Below are 20,992 nucleotides of genomic sequence, written 5' to 3'. Positions count from 1 at the left end.
TCGTCGTTTGTTTCAAATTTCTGTATCCGACGAATAAATATATACTTACCTCTTAACTTGTAAATTAAATTTAAAGCAACTTAATTTCGTTTCTTCTGCGGTACACACTTCTTGCAGTGATAATGTGGCATGATGGTTCACACTACGTATGTATAATTAAAATTAAATTTAATACAATTTGATTAATACTGAAATTGAACAATACGCATATAATATTATGATAGACGGTAATCACGTATATTATACCATGTGCACGCTTCAGTGTTGTGCAATCTATGCCGTGTCCTGGAAGTTTAACGCTTGACTTAGTGAAGCTCAAATAGAGATTTTTTTATCACATTTTTTATATGAAAAAAATATGCGTGATGTAAATTTTTTTCACAATTTTAGTCATTGCAACATTCTATATATTATTATATCGTTTACGTAGTGACCTGTGTAATACGTATATACACGTATATGGTATTATAACCAGTACACATCGCTATTGTGTAAATTACAATTGCCGATCCAGAAAATAGTATTTGTAGACTATTATTCTCAAGTTGCCAATCGGGTGTATTACCTACATGGATAAACGTTCCCTGAGTTAGGTTAGGAGGTTGACCCTAGTTTTATTTTTCGTTTTTAAAGCAGATATTTACTTTTATGTATATAACACAAGCATGTTATTATTGAAACGAGTGTATTCGCATTGTAGTGCAAAAAAAAACATTTAGGTTAGTTCACAATATACTATATATTATATAGTATATATAGATATTAATATATTTTTTATTTGGTACACATAGACATAAGTAGCTTAGCAGTGAGAATTTGGTTAAAAAAAAATACATAAATATACTAATGTATGAATAAGTCAAGACAATGAAAAAAAAAAAATTATATGCTGTTATCACAAAAATGTCAATATTTGTTGTGTGTTATTTGCTGTCAGCCTATGAGTTAATATTTTTATTAAAAGTGTATGAGAAAATATTGTTTATTAAAGTTAATTATTCTACACTTCAGGTGTAGTACGCGCTCTTACATATTTATTTTATATACTTAATCTATTCTGCAATAGTCTAAAAAATTATAAAATAAACAAATCTGCTTGATCCGCATACAATGCTTACTACACTAAAATATTTTCTGTACTAGTTTTTAGTTTGGATATTGTAATTATGATTTAATTAACTATTCGATTGGCCAATGTTGGTTTAAAGTACTGATTATTTATTATTGTACTGTGAGTTATTTATATGTATTATACGATTTCTTGGTTTTGGTAGGACTAAATAATGCAAGAAATATATTATTTTTTTTTTTTAATTAAGAAAAACCTTCCTATGAATACATAGCTTTATTGATTTTTGATCGTCTTTTGATGTTCAAAAACAAGTCTCCAAATTCAGATGATACACAGATACCAAACCAAAAGTTCCTGATACCAACCTTTATAGCATCTTATACACTGTACACACACATATATATAAATATAAAGTGTAACTTGTGTAACAAAGAAGCAATAAAATCATTTATGTTTTTTAGATCGTGACATTTGAAACGACCAAAGAAGGTGGTATCGTTGAGATCATGACCGAGACAAAGAGCACTTCGCCGGCGGTGTCTGCCAGCAGTAGCTTGTTGTCAAAGGTCACGGCGGCAAAAATTGGAAGCACTGGCAGCACCACTACCGTAGTGAAAAAGACTACAACGACAACGACGACAACCACTACGTTACCGCCTAAGCCAATAAAAAAGCCAGTAAAGATAATTTCTGTGACTAGTCCACCGGAGGGCAGCAACAAGGCCGCTGAGAAAAAGCCACCATCTCGACGTCGGCCTATGCCTAAGCTCATACCGATCGTTGAACAGCAACAGCATCAGAAGAAACGCATGCCTGCAATTATCCGCATGCAACTTCCCACTACGACATCACCGCCGCCGCTTCCGCAGGATAACGCTGCCCCCGTCATTGCGGACGACTACTACAGTTTGAAAACAGGTCACAGCGCGCTCAGCGATTTCGCGTCCATCATCGATGATACGGACTGTGCATCAAGCTCGTTCAACTCGAACACCGGCTTGCCCAACTCCACCGCCAGCGGTGTCGCAACCTCTGGAACCATGGCGAATCGCCGGCAGAGTAGTAGCAGTACCGGCAGTAGTAGCACCACCTCGTCGCCGAAGAGCAAGACCGCTTCGTTTTTCGACAAACTCAAAGCCAAAGTGGACGAGACGGCGGACCTGACATGCCAGGTATGCCGTTACGAGTCCAAATGTCTTTCGGAATTCATGCGACATCAGCGGACTCATAACAGCGATATTAACGGCGGCCATGTTTCCACTGCAATCACGGATATCCTCAAAACCGATCATACCGCGACTACACAAGAGCGGACGCCAACTCCACCGCCGCCGGTGACGGCCGCCGAGCTCAAGTCGACCCGGTGTCAGCGGTGCCGGAAACGGTGCAAGACCAGTGCCGAGTTGCTCGTGCACTTGGCTACTTGCCGAGGAACAACTACCATGTCCACTGCGGCTTCAGCGATCGACAGCCCGAGCCAATCCGCCGCGGCGAAAGAAATCGTTACAGACGAAGACCGAGAAGAAACGCAACAACATCCGATGGAGAACAAGATTTTCGTGTGGAACACCGCCGCGGTGACAACACCACAGGGCGACGATGACGATGACGACTGCGAAGAACGAAATTCCGTTACCGTGACGGAAATCGGAATGCCACAAAATGTCGAACCGCCGTCGGCGGACCGAGAACCGGACGATGAGTCGGAAGACGACACCAATGATACGCCCGACAATAATAATCCATCAGACACTGAGATTTTAAAACATCAAGAACAACTGAAGCACGCAATCAGAAAGGAAGGAAAAATGTACAAAACGGTAAGATTTTTAATTGATATTGACGTGTAGTATCTTTATACATATATATATTACCATCAATAATCGATATGATGATAATTAGGAATTACTGAAAATGGCTGATTTATGTTGACTCTGACCGTTTTCCACGAATATTGATATTATTGGCTAGTTATTTAAAAAAAATGTTTAACTTAAGACAGACAACGATAGGAACAATTTAGTATCTACTTAATTTTTATGATTGTCTATTCATTGTCATTATTAACTAAGATTATTTAGTCAATAAAAAACTAAAAAGGTACATATATTTACTACTTAAAAATTATAGCAATACACAATGAAATCAGATTTTTCACAATTTTATCATTCTTACGTAAATTATGTATGGATAACTCATATTCTTACACGATAAACTGCCATGGCACTTTCCTGTACAAAGCTCGTGAGTTGAATGCACATTATGAAGTATTGGTTTAGAAACTAGGCCTCACTTTAGATTCGATGATTTTTTTCGAAGTATATACAGAGAACAAAATAGATCATAATAGTTTTCCTGGTAATATTACAATATTTTGTCTTTAATTCATAAACTGTGATTATTCAAAATATCAAATAATTCGTCGTTTGATACATAAATAGTGTACACTTTTTGAATCGTTGCTTATACAATTAATTAGTTGTTCTTTTCCATTGAATGTTAATACATCATATTTACGAATTTATCTATAATTGCTTGCACTTTTCTTCTCTTTTTTTTCTCCAAATTTTTTTTTTTAGCTAATTTCACTTATTGTAATCGTAACAAATATTATTTTTCGTTTAAAATTAATTTATTATCCCCACGTTTACTTTTCAATAAATCAGATATTTCTTTGTAAAATTTAACATATTTTATTTAAATACATTTTTTTTTTAATTATTTAACACTTACAAATAAATTATAGTGACACAATTAAGTTTAAAACGAAAAAATACTTAAACTAGGTATGTAATATTTGCACAATACGTAAGTATAATGAAGACTAGTCTATAACGATACTAAATTTAGGTTAGATGCTGTGGGTATTAAAACTATAAAAAATAATATATACTACAAAACAGGTACCTATTCTTGATGTGGATATTGAAACCATAAAAGATAAAATTGATTACAAGACGATCAGAAAATATTTTAAAATGACTAGCCAATCTATCAAATTGTAACATCAACTAATTTATCAAGTTAATCTCATAAATATAAATCCTTAATAGTTAATAATTTACACAAGCATTATATGAATTGATCGGAGCTATTGAATTGGCTTCCTAACTCAGGTAATCATCATTTTTACGTATTTAATTGGCTCCTAAGATTTATGCATTGAGTTGGTTCCCTACACATATATTTTATAAATCCATTGGTTATCAAAATTGTTTGAAAATAAATTCAACTATATGTACGTCTATACGTTAAAAATATAAAAGTTGAAAAGTACACGACTGTAATATTTTAGTGACACAGTGCCGGTTATAGTCTTGAAATTATCAATTCATTAATCCGATAACGGTCACAACTATCGACGTATTTATACAACCTATTTAGGTATAGTACAGTATTTTACTGCATTTAATAATATCAGTACTAATAAAGTACTAATAATTGCAGTGCTCGTAGTTCGTTGCAATTTTTTGTAATTCGTACCTATACATAGAATATAAAATTAATTTGGTTGAAATAATGACAAGTGAAAAGGGAGAATTAATTTTAATAGTTAATAAGTTTAAATTCAGCTACCATAAGCTTCTCCAAAATGGATTTAAACGATTCAAATGTACTAAACGAGGATGCAAAGCTTATTTAAGAATTAGTAACCAAGAAAATGTTGTATTGGAATCGTCCAATCTTAACCACAACTTTTATATTTTGAGAACCACTTTTTAAAAATTATATTGGGAGCCAATTTAATATTACCTGTCTTGGGAGCCAATTCAAGTCTTGACTAGGTACCTAACCTAATATTGGGAGCCAATTCAATGGTCACCGAATTGATTGATCAATATTATCATTACCCGAATTTTCTATATTGACGGTAATATATTTTATATATATAATGTATACGGAACAGTATCCATGGACTTATTTAAACAATTTTAATTACTAATTACCATTTCGGTTTACTGCTTGCTTAATTTTAGTCAAACTTTTTTTTGAAAAAATAATTTACTATTTCACTTTATAGTTTTTACGTTTAACAATGATTCTATAAATACAATTAGAACTAAGTCAGTCCGAAATTTTTTGTTTATAAATTTAATTGTTAATAATAAGATATTTTTTTTATGTATATTATAATAAGTAATCATAAAAAATACCTTTTTTTCATTTTTGAACCAATGGTGCCGCGGAAACTGATTTCGCATTGCCTCTATGCAATAATAAAAAATACCTATAATAATCAATTCTATTACAAAGTAAAGAATATTTATCAAAAATAACTTAAATATTATGCTCACACAATTTTAGACAAATTTTCTAAAAAAATATTTTTTTATTCGAAAACATTTACCTAAAGTTTACCCGGCATAATTGGTACAATAGTTTACATTATGTTATATTTAAGTAAATATAAGAGTTAAAAAGTATTACCTTTTGTACTTTTGAAGTATAATTTTAAAATTGATATTCCATAGTTTAAATTAATACTTAAATATAAGCTTTATAAATTCTATAGTTCCTACAAAAATATTTTTATGTTTTAATATGTTTTTAGTTATAATAAAAAATGATAATGATATAATAGTAAATAATTGTTATATTTACTAATATGAATGTATTATTATGTTTGAAATTTAAATAATTTGTTAATTGTATTAATATATCAATATCAAATTCAAAGTATAGATGGACATATCTTATATCTTACATCAAAGAAAATTTAATATTTTATTTAGAGTACATTTTGAAAAAAAGTGAATTTTAGATACTTATAAAATACGTATGCACTATAAGCCATAGATATTAATTTAATATTAGATTAAATACTGCAAAGTATTGACACTTTTAGGCCTCAAACTTCTCATATCCCATGATTTCAATCTAGTAGTATCTCTCAAGGCTCTATATTGTACCTACACTTGTACGCCCAATCTTCGATTATAAAAATATTCTATTCAATTATTTCAGTTAAATAATATGTTTGAAAGAGACCAAAGACTATTCTAACGTGATTTTTGTTTAGACGGATATACTTCCATCCCCCTAACAAACACACTAGGTACTGATAAAAATTTGGTCGACTAATTTTGAATCTCTATCTAACATCTTAACTGGCACAGTTGACCTCTCAATACTTTCAATATACCTTTTCACTTTACTTCGCTTCCACGCTATCTTAACTTCTTCGGAAAACTATTTTTGATAATCCTCCAATCCTTCAGCTTATATTCTCGATGCTGAACTCTTCCATTCTTTTACTTATTCATACCTGTTAAATTATTAATTTGTATAAAGCAAATTGTATTTATAATATATTTTTTTAGCTTGTCCCGTTCCCGTACTTACTTATGCATAAAGTATAATAAAAATATATCTATACTGCAGGTGTTCAAGTGCCCACACTGCACTTTCTGGGCGGCTACCGCTTCGCGGTTCCACGTGCACATCGTTGGCCACTTAAACCGCAAGCCGTTTGAGTGTTCGTGCTGCGCGTACCGGTCAAATTGGCGCTGGGACATTACCAAACACATCCGGCTCAAGTCAGCGAGGAAAGGTGGTGGTGAGGAGTCGATAGCGGTGGCAACCTCGCACCAGGGTGCGAAAGTACTGATGACAGACGAGACGGGCCGCCGGAATTACAGCAAGTACAATCGGTACCTGACTGTAATGGAGATGGACATAACAGATGGAGCGGATAAGGCGGCCGGTGGTGAGTGTGAGGATGGAAAGGGTGTCCGCAAGTCTGTAGGCGGCGGCATCGCCAGGAAGCGGCGGGCGCCAGCTTTTGCCCACAACAAGGGTGCTTCGTTATCGCTCAAGCAGCACCAACTCCAGTTGACGTCTTTGTCGGGTAAGGCCGCGGCAGTAGCGGGACAGTTGAAAAGGTCCAAAGCCGCCGCGATCCGGAACCAACAGCTGAACCAGCACATGACCCACAACTCCGCGGTGTCGAATTCCAGTCTGTCGTCGGCTACGGGAGGCGACAACCGCAGCAAGACCGTTTGGAAGTGCAAAAAATGCTTCTTCAGGTGAATAAAATGATTATAATATGATAAACATTTACACGCGGATGCAAGTTGGTGATATTTCTATTTCACTGCATACGTGAACATTTTTCTTTTAATTTTTTTTTCAATTCTTATTATTACTATACCCGCAAACCTATCTGAAAAAGAAACGTTGTCATCCTTCCTCCACACACAAACACATACACACACACACATCTATATCAATAAAATAGAAACGATAAAAAAGTGCTAGCTAATATCAAAAAAAAAAAAAAAAATATTTAGTACATTTGATTTCATCTACAAACTAATCTTTTGTTATAAGCCATGAGATGAGTTGACCTATTATTAATTAAAATCCACATTATCTGCGTTTATACGTCGGATTTCTTACTGTATTTTAATTTTTCTGTGATATGATAATCATTTTTAAATTATCATATTTTATATACTTATAGCATTTATGAAAATGAAGTATTGTCAAAAAACCGACATACTTATACAGATAATTTTCTTATCTTTAAGTTTAATAACAGATCAATTGAACTCAATTAATTTTAATATTAAAGTCAACTACATAAAATTGGTTTGGCTAAACGAAAAATTTATATGTTGCGTGTGGTCATAGAATAAAAACAATAACACTGATATCACTTTTATACATTTTTATTTTAATAAAAAATACAAATAGTTAACGAATAACCACAGTATGTTTATTTCACATTAGTTGTGGTTATAGTTTGGTGGCTTTAGTGATGATAACAAAAACAATGTATTATTAAATTTTTATAATTTATATTATAAAATATATTTAAAAAAAATTGTATATATATTTTATATTAATGATTTTATTTATTATTAATTGTAGTGTTAGTAGCTTAAGTGTTGAAGGGTAAAAATCTAAACAAAATTATTTATTATTATTAATTTTTTTGCTGATTTATTCCAACATTTGATCATTTATTTTATATTTCAAATATATTATTATAGTATTCTACGTACTAATTTAATCGTTAGTCATAAAATAAAAAAGTTGTGCTTATATCTAATCTGACTAAACCTTTGACAGAATTTTAATGTTGAAAATCGATTTTGATTCGTATACAAATTTCTATGTTCTAATTAAAACGATTTTTAATATTTCTTAAACTTCTTATATTGTACGGTAATGCAACAACTTAAGTATTAAGTTTTCTCTAATCTATATTCTTTTTCAGGCGATACTATCTTTTAAAAAGTTTTAAATGTCATGAAAATAGTGACCATATGATATTCATTGACATTTGACACATGTGCCTGACACGAACAAATAGCAAAATAGTGTATTGCTAAGTGCACCCACCGTTTCATTCACACGACTTATCAAATATTCAAATTAAAACCGCAACATTTAATGTTCCATTTTATATATTATATTACCTATAAATTAATTATAATATCTCTTCAGTAATAAAAACTGCTGTCTCCACTGAAAATAATTTTAAAATATTTTATAATTTATTTATGATTTTTTTTTCTTTGTTGCACATAACAGAGACTGCGATCGACTTACTGTTTTGAACCACGTCAAGGCACACTACAGAAGAGGAGAATTCGTCAGCAATTCCAGTGCCACTAGTATTAATTCGTCGCAACACAATGACGACACAACCACTATTGCCATTGACACGGCAGCCAATAACGAATTATATGTACGTACCTAACACTGGTTAAAGCTTTTAAGAGAACACGAAACATACCCATACATTTTGTGTAAAACTCGTTTCGTGTAAAAAATGACCACTTAGGTTATAGAGCCATTTACAGTTGAAAACCAAAATTTATAAAAAATACAAAAGTCGATATTTTTGTGTTTTAAATCTTTTTTTTATCAGCAATATAATAAAAGTTATTTAAGTTTGAATTATATATTAATAACGAATTTTAAAACAATAATTTATATTTGTATTAATACATTATTATATTGAAAAAAAGCAAAAACAACAAATATTGTCTTTTTTATCGTGTTTAAATTTGGGTGTTTATTTTGACTGTGATTAAGTAGTTCCTTTTAGTATGAACAATTTTTTTTTAAATAATCTTGTAATTACATAACAACTAATATCCAACAATGGAACTTACTACGATAAAACGATTTGGATGTTACTTTAAATTAAAATTTTAACATGGTATGGCTTAAAAATTTAATTTACCTCAAAACGACATCAATGATTGCCGATATCAAACCATCCTTTTCATTATTAATATTTATCTTAAACATACCAGTACATGTTTATTTATTCCGTGAAACTCTGTAGTCATTAATACAAAATTTAATTTAAATAAAAAAAAAATTTGAAGTGTGCCCATAACCTATATAATATATTAACTGAATTGGATTAACTCTTGCTTAACTCAGACCTTAAATAATTTGACCTCTTTCGAAAAATGTAAACGAACATTGGCATAAATATAATAACTGACGTGATGGATTTAAAACAAAAAAATATTTTTAACAACTTATAGTTACGAGTATATCTTCTAAATTTCAAAGATGTTTTTTGAAATATTACTATTTAGATACAAAGATCATCGCTACACAATTCAAATTACTGCAGTCATTTATCGTTTTGTTTACTTTTATAAACTAATTAATATTACGCTGCAATATTTTTATTAATAAGAATAATTGCTACTTTATTACTTGGGTTCTTATCTTTTTGTATATGACCGATAGTTGACACAATACTTACACTTGTATATATAAATTACTACTCAAAAAATACCTCATTCCAACTCGTCGTTCTAAAGGATTTCAATGCACTATTTTTTTTTCTCTTTAAGCGATGGCTGCATCATAGAAATTTATTTTTTTTATTTCTTGTATTCACGAAACTTTGTTTTTTATTGTTTTGAATAATATTAGAGTAAAATTATAGAGAATAATATTTTTAATTGTGTGACTAAATAATTTCGTCTTAAAAAAAAATGTTTATCTATTTAAATGTATATTTGTTTTTTTATTTTTTTAGTAAAATAATTACATTTTTACAAAAATAGTATGTTAATCTCTCGAAAATATTAATAGTAATTTACATTACTAAAATATTAATACATTTTTATAGCGAGTCATTTTACTCTGAGATTACTTTGAAATCATTAAAAATTATTTTGGATGAATTAATTTTGTTTATGTTGCGTGTACGGTTCTGTAAAAACAAATAGTGCACTGACATCCAATTTTGCATTTAGCGATGCCTGCAAATCATAAAAAAATAATACGATAAGTTGATTTTATATCATCATATAAATTGATGATATTAATTATTATTATACTTAAAGTTAATTTATTATTTACTACTAAAAATGATAAAATTATATAATTAGATGATAATTATTATTAAAGTCAAACCCTAGTGTATCTCGATTATATATTTTAATTTAATATAAACCGATTGAACTAGTATTAATTTTAAAAAACGATTATGAAACTTATAGGTACATGGTAGATCACCAATAAGCGAACTTTATCGAAATTTGTATAATTATATATAATGCTAAAACACGGTACTATATAATGCGACGTGATAATAACATAATCAATAACCTTTTGTCACAAAACAATTTATTTGTACTATATTTTTAATAACTATAGTATAGCGTTGTTTTCTAACATGACATCAAAACATAATTTCACATTTAACTAATATCACAATTTATCATTGAATAATAAATGCAACTATAAAATTATTATATTTATTAGTCTTAAGACTTAAAGTATTAAGTAGGTGCGTATATGTCCAGTTTTTTCTTTCAAAATTCCATAGAAATATCACACTTTTCAAAATATGTGTGTCTCGTCGCTCGAATCAGATCTTTACCAATTTAAATTCGTGTTACTTATACTATAGATAATTAATAGCACACATATTATTAAATTATAATATTATTCTACCCTACACGCGTATTTGGGTACGATTATAGTCCGCACATTTATACACCCGTTTCGGATGTATTTTTAACAGCGTCGCTTATTATTTTGTGGATAAGTTAATGTCATTATTCGTTTTCCAATTCCATTTCATTTTGTAACCCCTGACAAATTATTTTTCAAGTTTATAATTTGACTTGTGTCTCTAACTCATCAGTCTCTAGGTAATTGCAATTAACTTTTCGCGTCACTCAATAACACGAATTATCCATTAATTATCAATATGACAATAAGTCATTTGGTAATATATAATTTAACTGTAGTAAGCATGTTTGATTCTCTGGTTCCATGAACATTAGCCTAACCTATAACCGATCAATTTAAAGGTGCTTATCAAAGTTCATATATTATGTGTATGTTATATTATATAAAATAATTAAGCATTTAGAAATGTCATCCTAATATTTTCAACCATATCTCAAATCTCAATCGCACAGAAATAAGATCACAAAAAATAGTCATAATGTAATGATTATAACTTACTATCAGAAATAAAAAACTTATAAATTTGATTGAAAATTATATTTTCAATAATCTCTTTATTAACGTTATTATAATATATTAAATATATCGCTTGATAATTAACAAAAATAGTTTTTCAAAAGCTTTAAATCGAAATAGCTTTTAAAAAGTAAAACTATACGCCGCCTTCAACTACTTTAAAATATTTCACTTTTTTTCTGTGAAATAATTTCACTATCATGTTAGTGAGTATTTTATGTCATATCTCTAAAACTACTTTTTCGACATTAAACCATCCCTTCTCCTGATATTTTCTGTTTGTATTACATATTTTATATGTAATAATTTTGTTGCTAGTCCCACACGGTGAAATTCTTAAACTTATTTTTCTTCATGTACATTCGAGATTATAGATTTATGCACCGATTTTTCATACTTATAAGCGCAGTATTCTGCTTTTCTTTCGTATCGTTACTATGTCTATATCATTCTCTCTGCGTTATATTGTTTTTTGATTTTTAATTCTGTGTCATACAAAACAACATTTAACAAATCGAAATTATTCTCTACTTCTTATTTTTATCGACTGAATTTACCACCCACATCATAAATATAATTTACTTATATTTTTGATTTAAAGTACAGCGACGATTCTATTGTTGGTTTTAACATAGTATATTTTTCATCAAACTTTGGATCTTCAATTTTTAAATTAAACTTAAGTTTTTAGTGACTTATTTGAACTAGTCGTTAAAGTCAGAAGTATAAAATTTCTAGATTTTTAAAAATTATCAAAAAAAAATTGGAATATTTACTAAATACAAATATTTTATAAAATACATTTTGTTACTTGGTTATATTTTAAAAAGAAATAACCGTAGAAATATTCGTCATTTTTTTAGTTTTTTTTCTATTTTCAGTGATACAATTACTATAAAAGTCATATTGCTTAAAAATATATTAAAAGGTTTTTCAAATGTTCTTAAAGTTATTAAAAAAATTATATACTGTGACATTTTTATTTAGGCGTTTGAGAATTCAACGTCAGCCTAATTATGATAAATCAAAATTATTTTGTTATTGAAAATTCATTACATTTTTATTTAAAATACTTAAAAATTGAGTGTTTTATACAATTTTCCTTACAGTCATTCTCATTGAAACTAAAGAAAAAGTTTATTTTAAAGCCACATTCATTTTTTATGAGTAATTGAAAATATTATTTTTATATAGGTAAATTGGATATTTATTCTAAAAATAATGATACTTAATTAAAAAAATATAAATTATAGAAAATTGTAACATACTACTAATATTTTAATTGCCTTTCATTTTCAGTGAAATTTTTAAAATATTTAAATTGTTTTTAAGCTTTTTTTATACCTCAATTCACACTATTCTGTGGTATGTTAGTATTGACTTATAATTAAGGTTAATAATATTAATGTATGATGTACTGTTTTGATTACTATTATATAATAAATATGTTATTTTTGGAAAAATTAATTTAATAAAATTGCATTTATCAAATGTAATGCTTAGTTATTAAATTCAAATTTAACACGTCAATTACAACAGCTTAGTCAATAATGTAAGGTACTCTCAAGACAACTTGATATATAGCAGAATGACTTGTCCGGTTTTTAAAATTGTTAATAAATGTACAACTGTTCATAAAAAAATAATAAAATTGTTGTTTTCAACGTTAACTATTAATCTTGAAGTGTTACCATTTAATTTATATATAAGTAATAGTAATTTACCACAATGTATTTTTCATTATTTATACAAAATAAATATTCTTAATTTTACCTTTATGCATATGAATCGTTTTTTTTTTTTTTTTATTCGTTTTTTTTCTAAAAAAAAAAAATAAAAATTAATAAAAATTTTTAAAAAAAAAAAAAAAAAAAAAAAAAAAAAAAAAACAACTACAGATAACAATAAATTATAACATAACAATATTATGTACATAAAGGAAAAGAAATGTTTTTAATATATTTTCATATTATTTTATTTTAACTATCCTCAATAATCCATAAAAAAAAATATTCTGTTCTTCATTAATGCATAAACATTTTGTTAAACAAGTTTGGAAACGATCATTAGGCTAATTGGGCCTGATGAAAGATAATATTATAATATAATCAATGAGATAATTAAATGTTTTACATTTTAAATGTTATGCAGTTTTTTCTGTAATTCTTCCATGCTGGTAATAAAATATACATGCAATAATTTAGAGTTTCCAAACTTATTGATAATCTAGTATACATATTATATATTATAATATAATTTATGCTTAATTATTTGACTAAAAACCTAAGAATATGATAAAACTATTGTGTCATCGAACAATGACTATTGATACATTTATGTGTGAAATATTTAAAAATGTATTTTTATTTCTAAATCTACATTTTGATATTGTTCATAAATTAGAACTTTCAATAAAAAAACTTAAAACAACTACTTAAACTTACTCATAAAAAATTATTTTAAATTAAATACTCGTGTGAAAATATGACAGTAATAAATAATAATAATTACCTATCACTAAACTCAATATGTTATTAAATGCTATGGGATGTGATGTGTGTACTCGTCTTCTATGCATTTATGAAAACATTTTTATTACGCTTAAATATGATTGACTTAAGTATCGCGATTTATTCAATTAATAATTAATCACGTTATATTTTATATAGGCTCAAACAAAAAAATCGGCAGAATTAAAAGAAACTACAGAACAAAATTCACTAACCGTTGACCGCAGGAAAACAAAGACCCCTTCAACCGGGACCACATCCGACAATTTGTTGTTGTTGTCCACCAACCCTAAGTCGTTTATGCTTTATGGTGAGTATTATACTTATTTACATATCTCTCTTTGTTGGGTTGAATTAAAAATATTTGTTTAATTATTACGTTTTTTAAACTTAATTCAAAAGATTTAATACAAAAAGTTAAAGCTGCTTATAATAATTGCAGTTTATTTATAAGTATATAAAATATGTATCATTTTTTTTTCTTTTTAGATGACGAAAACTTTCTGTCTTGTCCGCTCTGTGACGTGACAGCTGCTAGCCCGGGCCAATTGAAGGAACATATGCAGAGCACCCATATTCCGGAAGAAACTAAATATCGGTGTGAGTACTGTCCGTTTTGGTCAGAAGAAAAAAAGTGAGCTATTTTCAATTCGAAAATCTGAATTCCGTAACATCTTTTTAATAAATATTAATATTTTACATTTTTAATATAGAGCTATGTTGGACCACATGATGTTTGCTCACGAGATGGACGATGGTAGTGTTAATACCGATGTTAATGCTACCGATGTAAATTACGGGACCGAACAACGAGACGAATCGGCTTCAAATTCAATCAACTATGATGATGAGGAAGAAATGCAGGCAGTCGATGAAAACGGTAGTAGTAACGACGCGACAACTAATATGACGATGTTCGACAACGGTAGTGATGACACAAATGCCACGGTCAATATGGAAGTGTTGTTCGATACTAATGACGAAAATGTCGTTGTAGTAGAAACGGTAGAGTGCAAACCTGATTTTGTTGATAATGACGAAGGATCAACTATTGAAACATCATCGATACCAAGCAAGAGCTCCGAAAAAAGCAGTTATAGTAGTACTGCTGCTGATGAAAAAATAACTGACAGTATGATTAGTCACGAATACGATGGAGTTGAAGAATCGGATGAAGACGAGCAACCAGAGGACGAAGAAATGATTATCAATGCAGAAGAAGTCACCGAACCTACATCAGTTAAAATCATCAAAGTAAATTACTTCCCTCTAAATAAATTAATAAATAATGAGCTTATTAAACATATAATATTTTAAACGTACTGTATTTGTAATAAAATATTTTGAAATTTCAGGCCACTTTCACACCTACACCATCAGCAGCATCGGAAGGAGATACCACAACTGTATCGCCCAAAGAAATTGAAGTATTTGAGTGTAATGAATGTTGGTACTATTCAACCAATAAAAAAGACTTATTAGCACATAAACAGCTGCACGTCGAACGGGGTGCGCTATATAATTGTACAGAATGTGTGTTTAACGTCACTAAATCAGCTATTTTGTACCATCATTATCGACACGGACACGTGATCGAAGAACCAGAGCTTCGATTTCCAGAAGATTCCGTGGTTCGAGCTGGACAAAGAGACATGAATGCAAGAAATTCTGATACCAGATTATTAGAAAATAAAACAGCCAACGCAACAGATGTGGATGAAATTACCGGACCGCCTATGGTATGGAATTACATAAAAGAAAACATCCCACCTTATACGAAAGTATTCAAGTGCCGATACTGTCCTCATACTAACCGCCGGCGACACAATACAGTTGAGCATGAACGGATGCATTCAGATCATCCGGATCATCAGCATCATAGACAAATGCAACAGCGTTTATCGGGATGTTCAGTTCCACCGTCTCCTTTACACCCGTGCAAACGATGCACTTATGTGTGCAACAATGCGGGTGTCTTGGCATCACATGTCAAGGTACATTCAATCAATTATAGGTGCTCAACAGTGGGATTTTACGATAATACCATCGTGGACACGATCCAGATACGGGCCCTTGAATACGTAATGGAGTTAGAAAAAAGTTTACTGTTAGACAAGAACACTGCCGCTAACAGCGGTATGTCACTTTCCGGTAATAAAGTTTTGTCTGATTCATCCAGCGATAATGAAAACCCCGAAGACATCACAAAGTACACAGAAATCGATGATCCTGAGCTTAAATTTTGTCCATATTGCCCGGCTCGGTACTTTTTCCGTGCTGACCTCCGATTTCACATTCGGTTTCACAGGTTCCGAGGCTGGAAAAACGCGTGCGACTGCTGTTCATTTGTAGCTAGGGCCAGAGACCATGTAAACGCACACGAGGTCGTGCACTGTGATGAATATGCACAACGTACTACCGAACTGCTCGCTTCTGGATATCCAGTTAACCCTAAATATCCACGACCTTCCGAGTATCCGGCATCGACGAGTGACGACTCGCCTCATCTTCAAAGACGACCATGGTCTCCGCCTCAATTATTAAATTATAAACATTCAAAAATACACTCATCCGAATCTGACAGCCAACGTCAAAGGCGGACTAAACGTGCTCGTTATTCCGAACCCAACAACGCCACCGTAGCGGAATCACCGTCCACCGAGTACGATGATGACAATAACAAACGACGACGTCGATCTATGACAGTAGGCGTTGCTATGAAAACAGCCAATGCAAAACCACCACCACCAGCATTACTACCCGTGTCTAAAATTATCAGTAAGTCACCACCGCCACCACCATTGCTACCAGCCTCTAAGGCTAATGCAATAAAACCTGTAAGTGGGGCCGCTGTTAAACCCGTCGCTCAAAAGTCCACCAGTGATACCGTCGTAAAGCCTGTGAAGACTACCAAAGCAAGTTACATACGGCAGTTTATGTGTACCATGTGCCCCGGTAAGTTCTTCAAATCTACAGCTTTGCAGTACCACAAAACGTTACATGGTGGTCCTGGGCGTCACCGATGCAGGTGTTGTGATTATGCAGTGAGTACTTATGGTAACTTGGTTCGGCACGAAGCCGTACATCGGGACCTACCTGCCAGGGAAAAAATTAAGAATAAGACATCGAAGAAACTGAAAGCTCTGTCAAAGTTAAAAGCCAAAGGTAAAAAAATTCCCTTGCCCGCGGTTTTATCAACGATGACACCATCATCAGATACACAGGTACAAAAATTAGACCTGGACGACGACGACGACGACGACGACGATGACGACTACGACTACGATGATGAATTTAAGATCGATCCCGAGTTCGGATCCGTCATGCTGGGTAACCCATCTTTCTACTATCCGACTAACGTAAAAAATGGCGTTATTCGATCCAAGCGGTACAAGTGCCCTAAGTGCCCGTCAGCTTTCGACAAGCGTGATCAGTACGCTATACACTTGACCCTGCACGGCGCTCAGGACAAGTACCAGTGTGATAAATGTGACTATGCGGTGCGGTACACGGCCAACTACGTGCAACACCAACGGAAACACGCACATGACGCCGAGATCCGGAAGAATCACGAACTAGCAGCCGAACGGTCGAAAATGATTAAGGAACAGGAGGAGGCAGCCAGCACGCAACGGATTCGTAAGCGATCGACCACGGAAGATAGGAAATCACAACGTATCGCCAAACCGGCGGTACCGTCAGTGGTCAAACTACAGCCGCAGGACACGACTTTCACAAACGAGATATCAGACCAGCAGACTGCATATGAGTTGAACGCCGCCTATGGGGCCACCGGAAACTTAGTCGGCGAGACGACTACGTCCCTGTTCCGGTGCGCACACTGCCCATTTGAGTGCGACATCCGATCGCAGCTAGATCGGCACAACACGCATCACTTTGCAGCTATGAACTCGTCGGGAGCCGCGTCCAAACGGTCGTGGAAACGATCGTGCAGGTTCTGCACATACCGCACGCACAGCGAAGTCGACCTGACCGAGCACACTCGCGTTCACTTCTTACGGTCGACCGGCGAACCGATGTCCACCAACGAGGAATACTCAAACGAAGATACTAACGTGGCCACCGCGCCCACGGACATTGGCGACCACGTCGAATTCCACGGCAAGCGCGTTGTGTACAGCCAACGGCGGCGCAACAACAACGCCGACAACCAGGACGTCGTGGCGGAAAACCTGGACGAAGAAGATATCGAACCATTTTTCGTGTTTAAAGACTGTGGCGACATTCGTTACCGTGCTAAAGACTCCGCAAACGGCATGACGACCGCTGCCGTTATCAAATCCCACAAGAGGTTCAGTCCCGACTGTCCGCCGCCACAAATGACCACCGATTACAACGACAACCGCACTGAAGACGACGGCCCTAAAGCACCGCCGGCTGCGTTTGTGCGGTTCTACGACAACGGCACCCGGCTCGAATTCCTGGACGACGAACCCGCCGAGTCCGCGGGTAAGAGGAAAAAAAGTAAAAAATAATGGGCACGCTGGTCACCTTTACCAAAATTTTCCTCTTCGTTTCGTGTCCGCTCGACGTTCGTTTTTCGAACGCTAGTAAAAAATATTTTCGTTTTTCAGGGCACACACTCCTATAATATTATAAATCGTACGTCGTTCGTCGTGATCGACACATTTTACGTTCTATACTAGTATTGTGTAGATTATAATTTTTTAGTTTTACCTTTTTATTTTCATTTATTTATTCTTATTATCACGTTTTTTTTTTTTTTTTTTCATTTATCGAACCTACTTTTATTAACCTAACCCAGATTATTACTTTTAATTTCTAATGTAAAATATTTTTTCATGTATAAAATTAGACATTGTGGTGTACCTTTACGCTGTACCCATCCCTATGCTTGAGTTTCTATTGACACACCTATTAGATATCAATATTATGTACGTTCTTCCCTTTCCCCACCAATTTATTTATTATTATATTCTAATTGTACATAATATATTATTGAATCAAGTACAATCGTGATTATTCACTTTTCATTTTTATTAGTTAACTAGTATAATTTTTCAGTAGTGATGTATCTTTGTTATATAATATTTATCGTAGACACATGTATCGCGTTTGGACCAAAATTATATTTATTTATGTCACCACTCTTCCTAGCTCATACTTCGTGCAGAAAAGTTATAGGTATTCAAATAGTCTTGTTATTATTATTATATTATATTTTTTGTGTTTCCATACAAACCACACTATATAACGACTATATTATGTATTTTATAGATAATATTAAACGTTTATTTTCGAGTATTTTGTTTAGTTTTTTTTTTCTTCACTTTATAATGTATAAACAATGATTATATTTAGACGATCGTTTTATCTTATGCGCTGCACGTGTACCTAAACTGTAAAAGTGACATCTGCTGCTGTATACGTGTATTATTTTATTTTTCATCGGTTAATCAAAAAAATAAACTATATGTGTATGTATTTATTAAATGTATTTATTTAAATTATTTATGTGACGACGACGAATAAAAGGGATTAATGTATTAAAATAGCATTTGAATTATTTTTAATAGTTTTGTCGATTTTAAATATGTTTTTGTTTAAATGACTACGACGCCTGTAATTACTGAAGTCTAAAAAATGTTTTAATAAAATATAATAATTTGAAATGGCTATAAACTTGTTAAGAAATAAAAATCTATTGTTATGTTTTTCTAATTAAGTATGATAATCAATGACGATACGAGTAAACCATGATTACTAAAAAATAATCGGGGTAGCTACCGGACGTACTTAATGATTTGGTGATTTTGAAATTTTTTATATCATTTTCATTATATAATAAAAATTTCAAAATATTTTAACTCTTTTTGAGTTATTTATCAATTTTTTTTTCTCATTTTTAAATAAAAAATTATTCGCTGGGTCAAAACACTTGAAATCGAATACAAAAAAGTAGTTATTATGTCTATATATAAAAAAATATTAATAATACAATTTACTTGTATGTGTATTTAAAGTTCAAATTTTGACAAGATTATCTAAAATAAAGAAAATATACAAACTACGAGTATTGTATTTTATGTGTTTAAATTCGTTTCTGAGCGGAGATGGTCTAGCAATTTATGAAAATCATCTATTTTATTTAATATTTTGTTGGTTGATTCAATTTTTCCGAAAATATTGTAATTATTCAATTATTATATTATTATTACTAGGGTTGAGATTTGATGCTCTTAAAAATTTTTAAAATGATCTAAAAAAAATGCAAAAAATGCATTTAAATTATATTTATTATTGCTTTAAAATTGGAAAAAAATTTAAAATGATACTACAGTAGTGTATTTTTTTATTTTTTTAATAGTATTGTTTATTGTTACTTGTTTAGTTCTATTGTACTTCTGTTTTTTTTAATCATTCATTCTAAAATAATAATTTAAAAAAAAAAATTATTATCGACGATAGTTTTTCGTGCTGTTAGTGCCGTCGGCAGTTAGTCAAAAGTCTCTTGTTAATCGTAAATTTTTAACAATTTTTATACTTACTGACCAACGTTTCAAAACACCAAAAAAAAGATACCTTTGCATCAAAATCTCAGCTCTAATTATTATTTATTAACTTATGAGTTGATAATCATAGGCGTGCAGAGTGTGCCTAGGCACGCCCTGTGAGTTTCATGGGCTGAAGTACCCAATGTCTCAATCAAATTGCAATTAAATATACCTCGACTACAAAAATCAATTTTAAGTTATTTTTTTAAAGCAAATTTAAAAAATTAGGATAAAATACTGTGGTACACTATTGTTGAAAGCCTGTATACAGTTTAACTTGTATTATACTATTAAAAATTGTTTTGAATTAATTGTAATTGTGTATTGAGAAACCAATTGTTCAATTTACAAAGTAAAACTTGTGATCATCTATTATCGATAATATTCATTTATTTTTT

General features: G+C 31.5%; 1 protein-coding gene across 3 annotated transcripts in view; it reads left to right on the top strand.

Moving 5' to 3' along the window:
* The window catches only part of LOC112595633, a 74,503-nt gene extending 54,909 nt beyond the window's left edge, over positions 1-19,594 (top strand). For all 3 annotated transcript variants that reach the window (XM_025340913.1, XM_025340912.1, XM_025340914.1), the window contains 7 exons: positions 1,534-2,892; positions 6,455-7,098; positions 8,612-8,768; positions 14,218-14,368; positions 14,548-14,692; positions 14,772-15,312; positions 15,414-19,594. In XM_025340913.1, the coding sequence (XP_025196698.1) occupies positions 1,534-2,892; positions 6,455-7,098; positions 8,612-8,768; positions 14,218-14,368; positions 14,548-14,692; positions 14,772-15,312; positions 15,414-18,554 (6,138 nt within the window). In that variant the 3' untranslated portion in view covers positions 18,555-19,594. The remainder of the gene's footprint in view (positions 1-1,533; positions 2,893-6,454; positions 7,099-8,611; positions 8,769-14,217; positions 14,369-14,547; positions 14,693-14,771; positions 15,313-15,413) is intronic.
* The last annotated feature ends 1,398 nt before the right edge of the window (positions 19,595-20,992 follow it).

Source organism: Melanaphis sacchari, unplaced genomic scaffold (assembly GCF_002803265.2).
Source record: "Melanaphis sacchari strain LSU unplaced genomic scaffold, SCAv2.0 Contig28_pilon_pilon, whole genome shotgun sequence".
NCBI classification, from domain to species: domain Eukaryota; kingdom Metazoa; phylum Arthropoda; class Insecta; order Hemiptera; family Aphididae; genus Melanaphis; species Melanaphis sacchari.
Note: the sequence above shows the minus strand (reverse complement) of the source record. Positions and strands in the feature narration are given on the sequence as shown.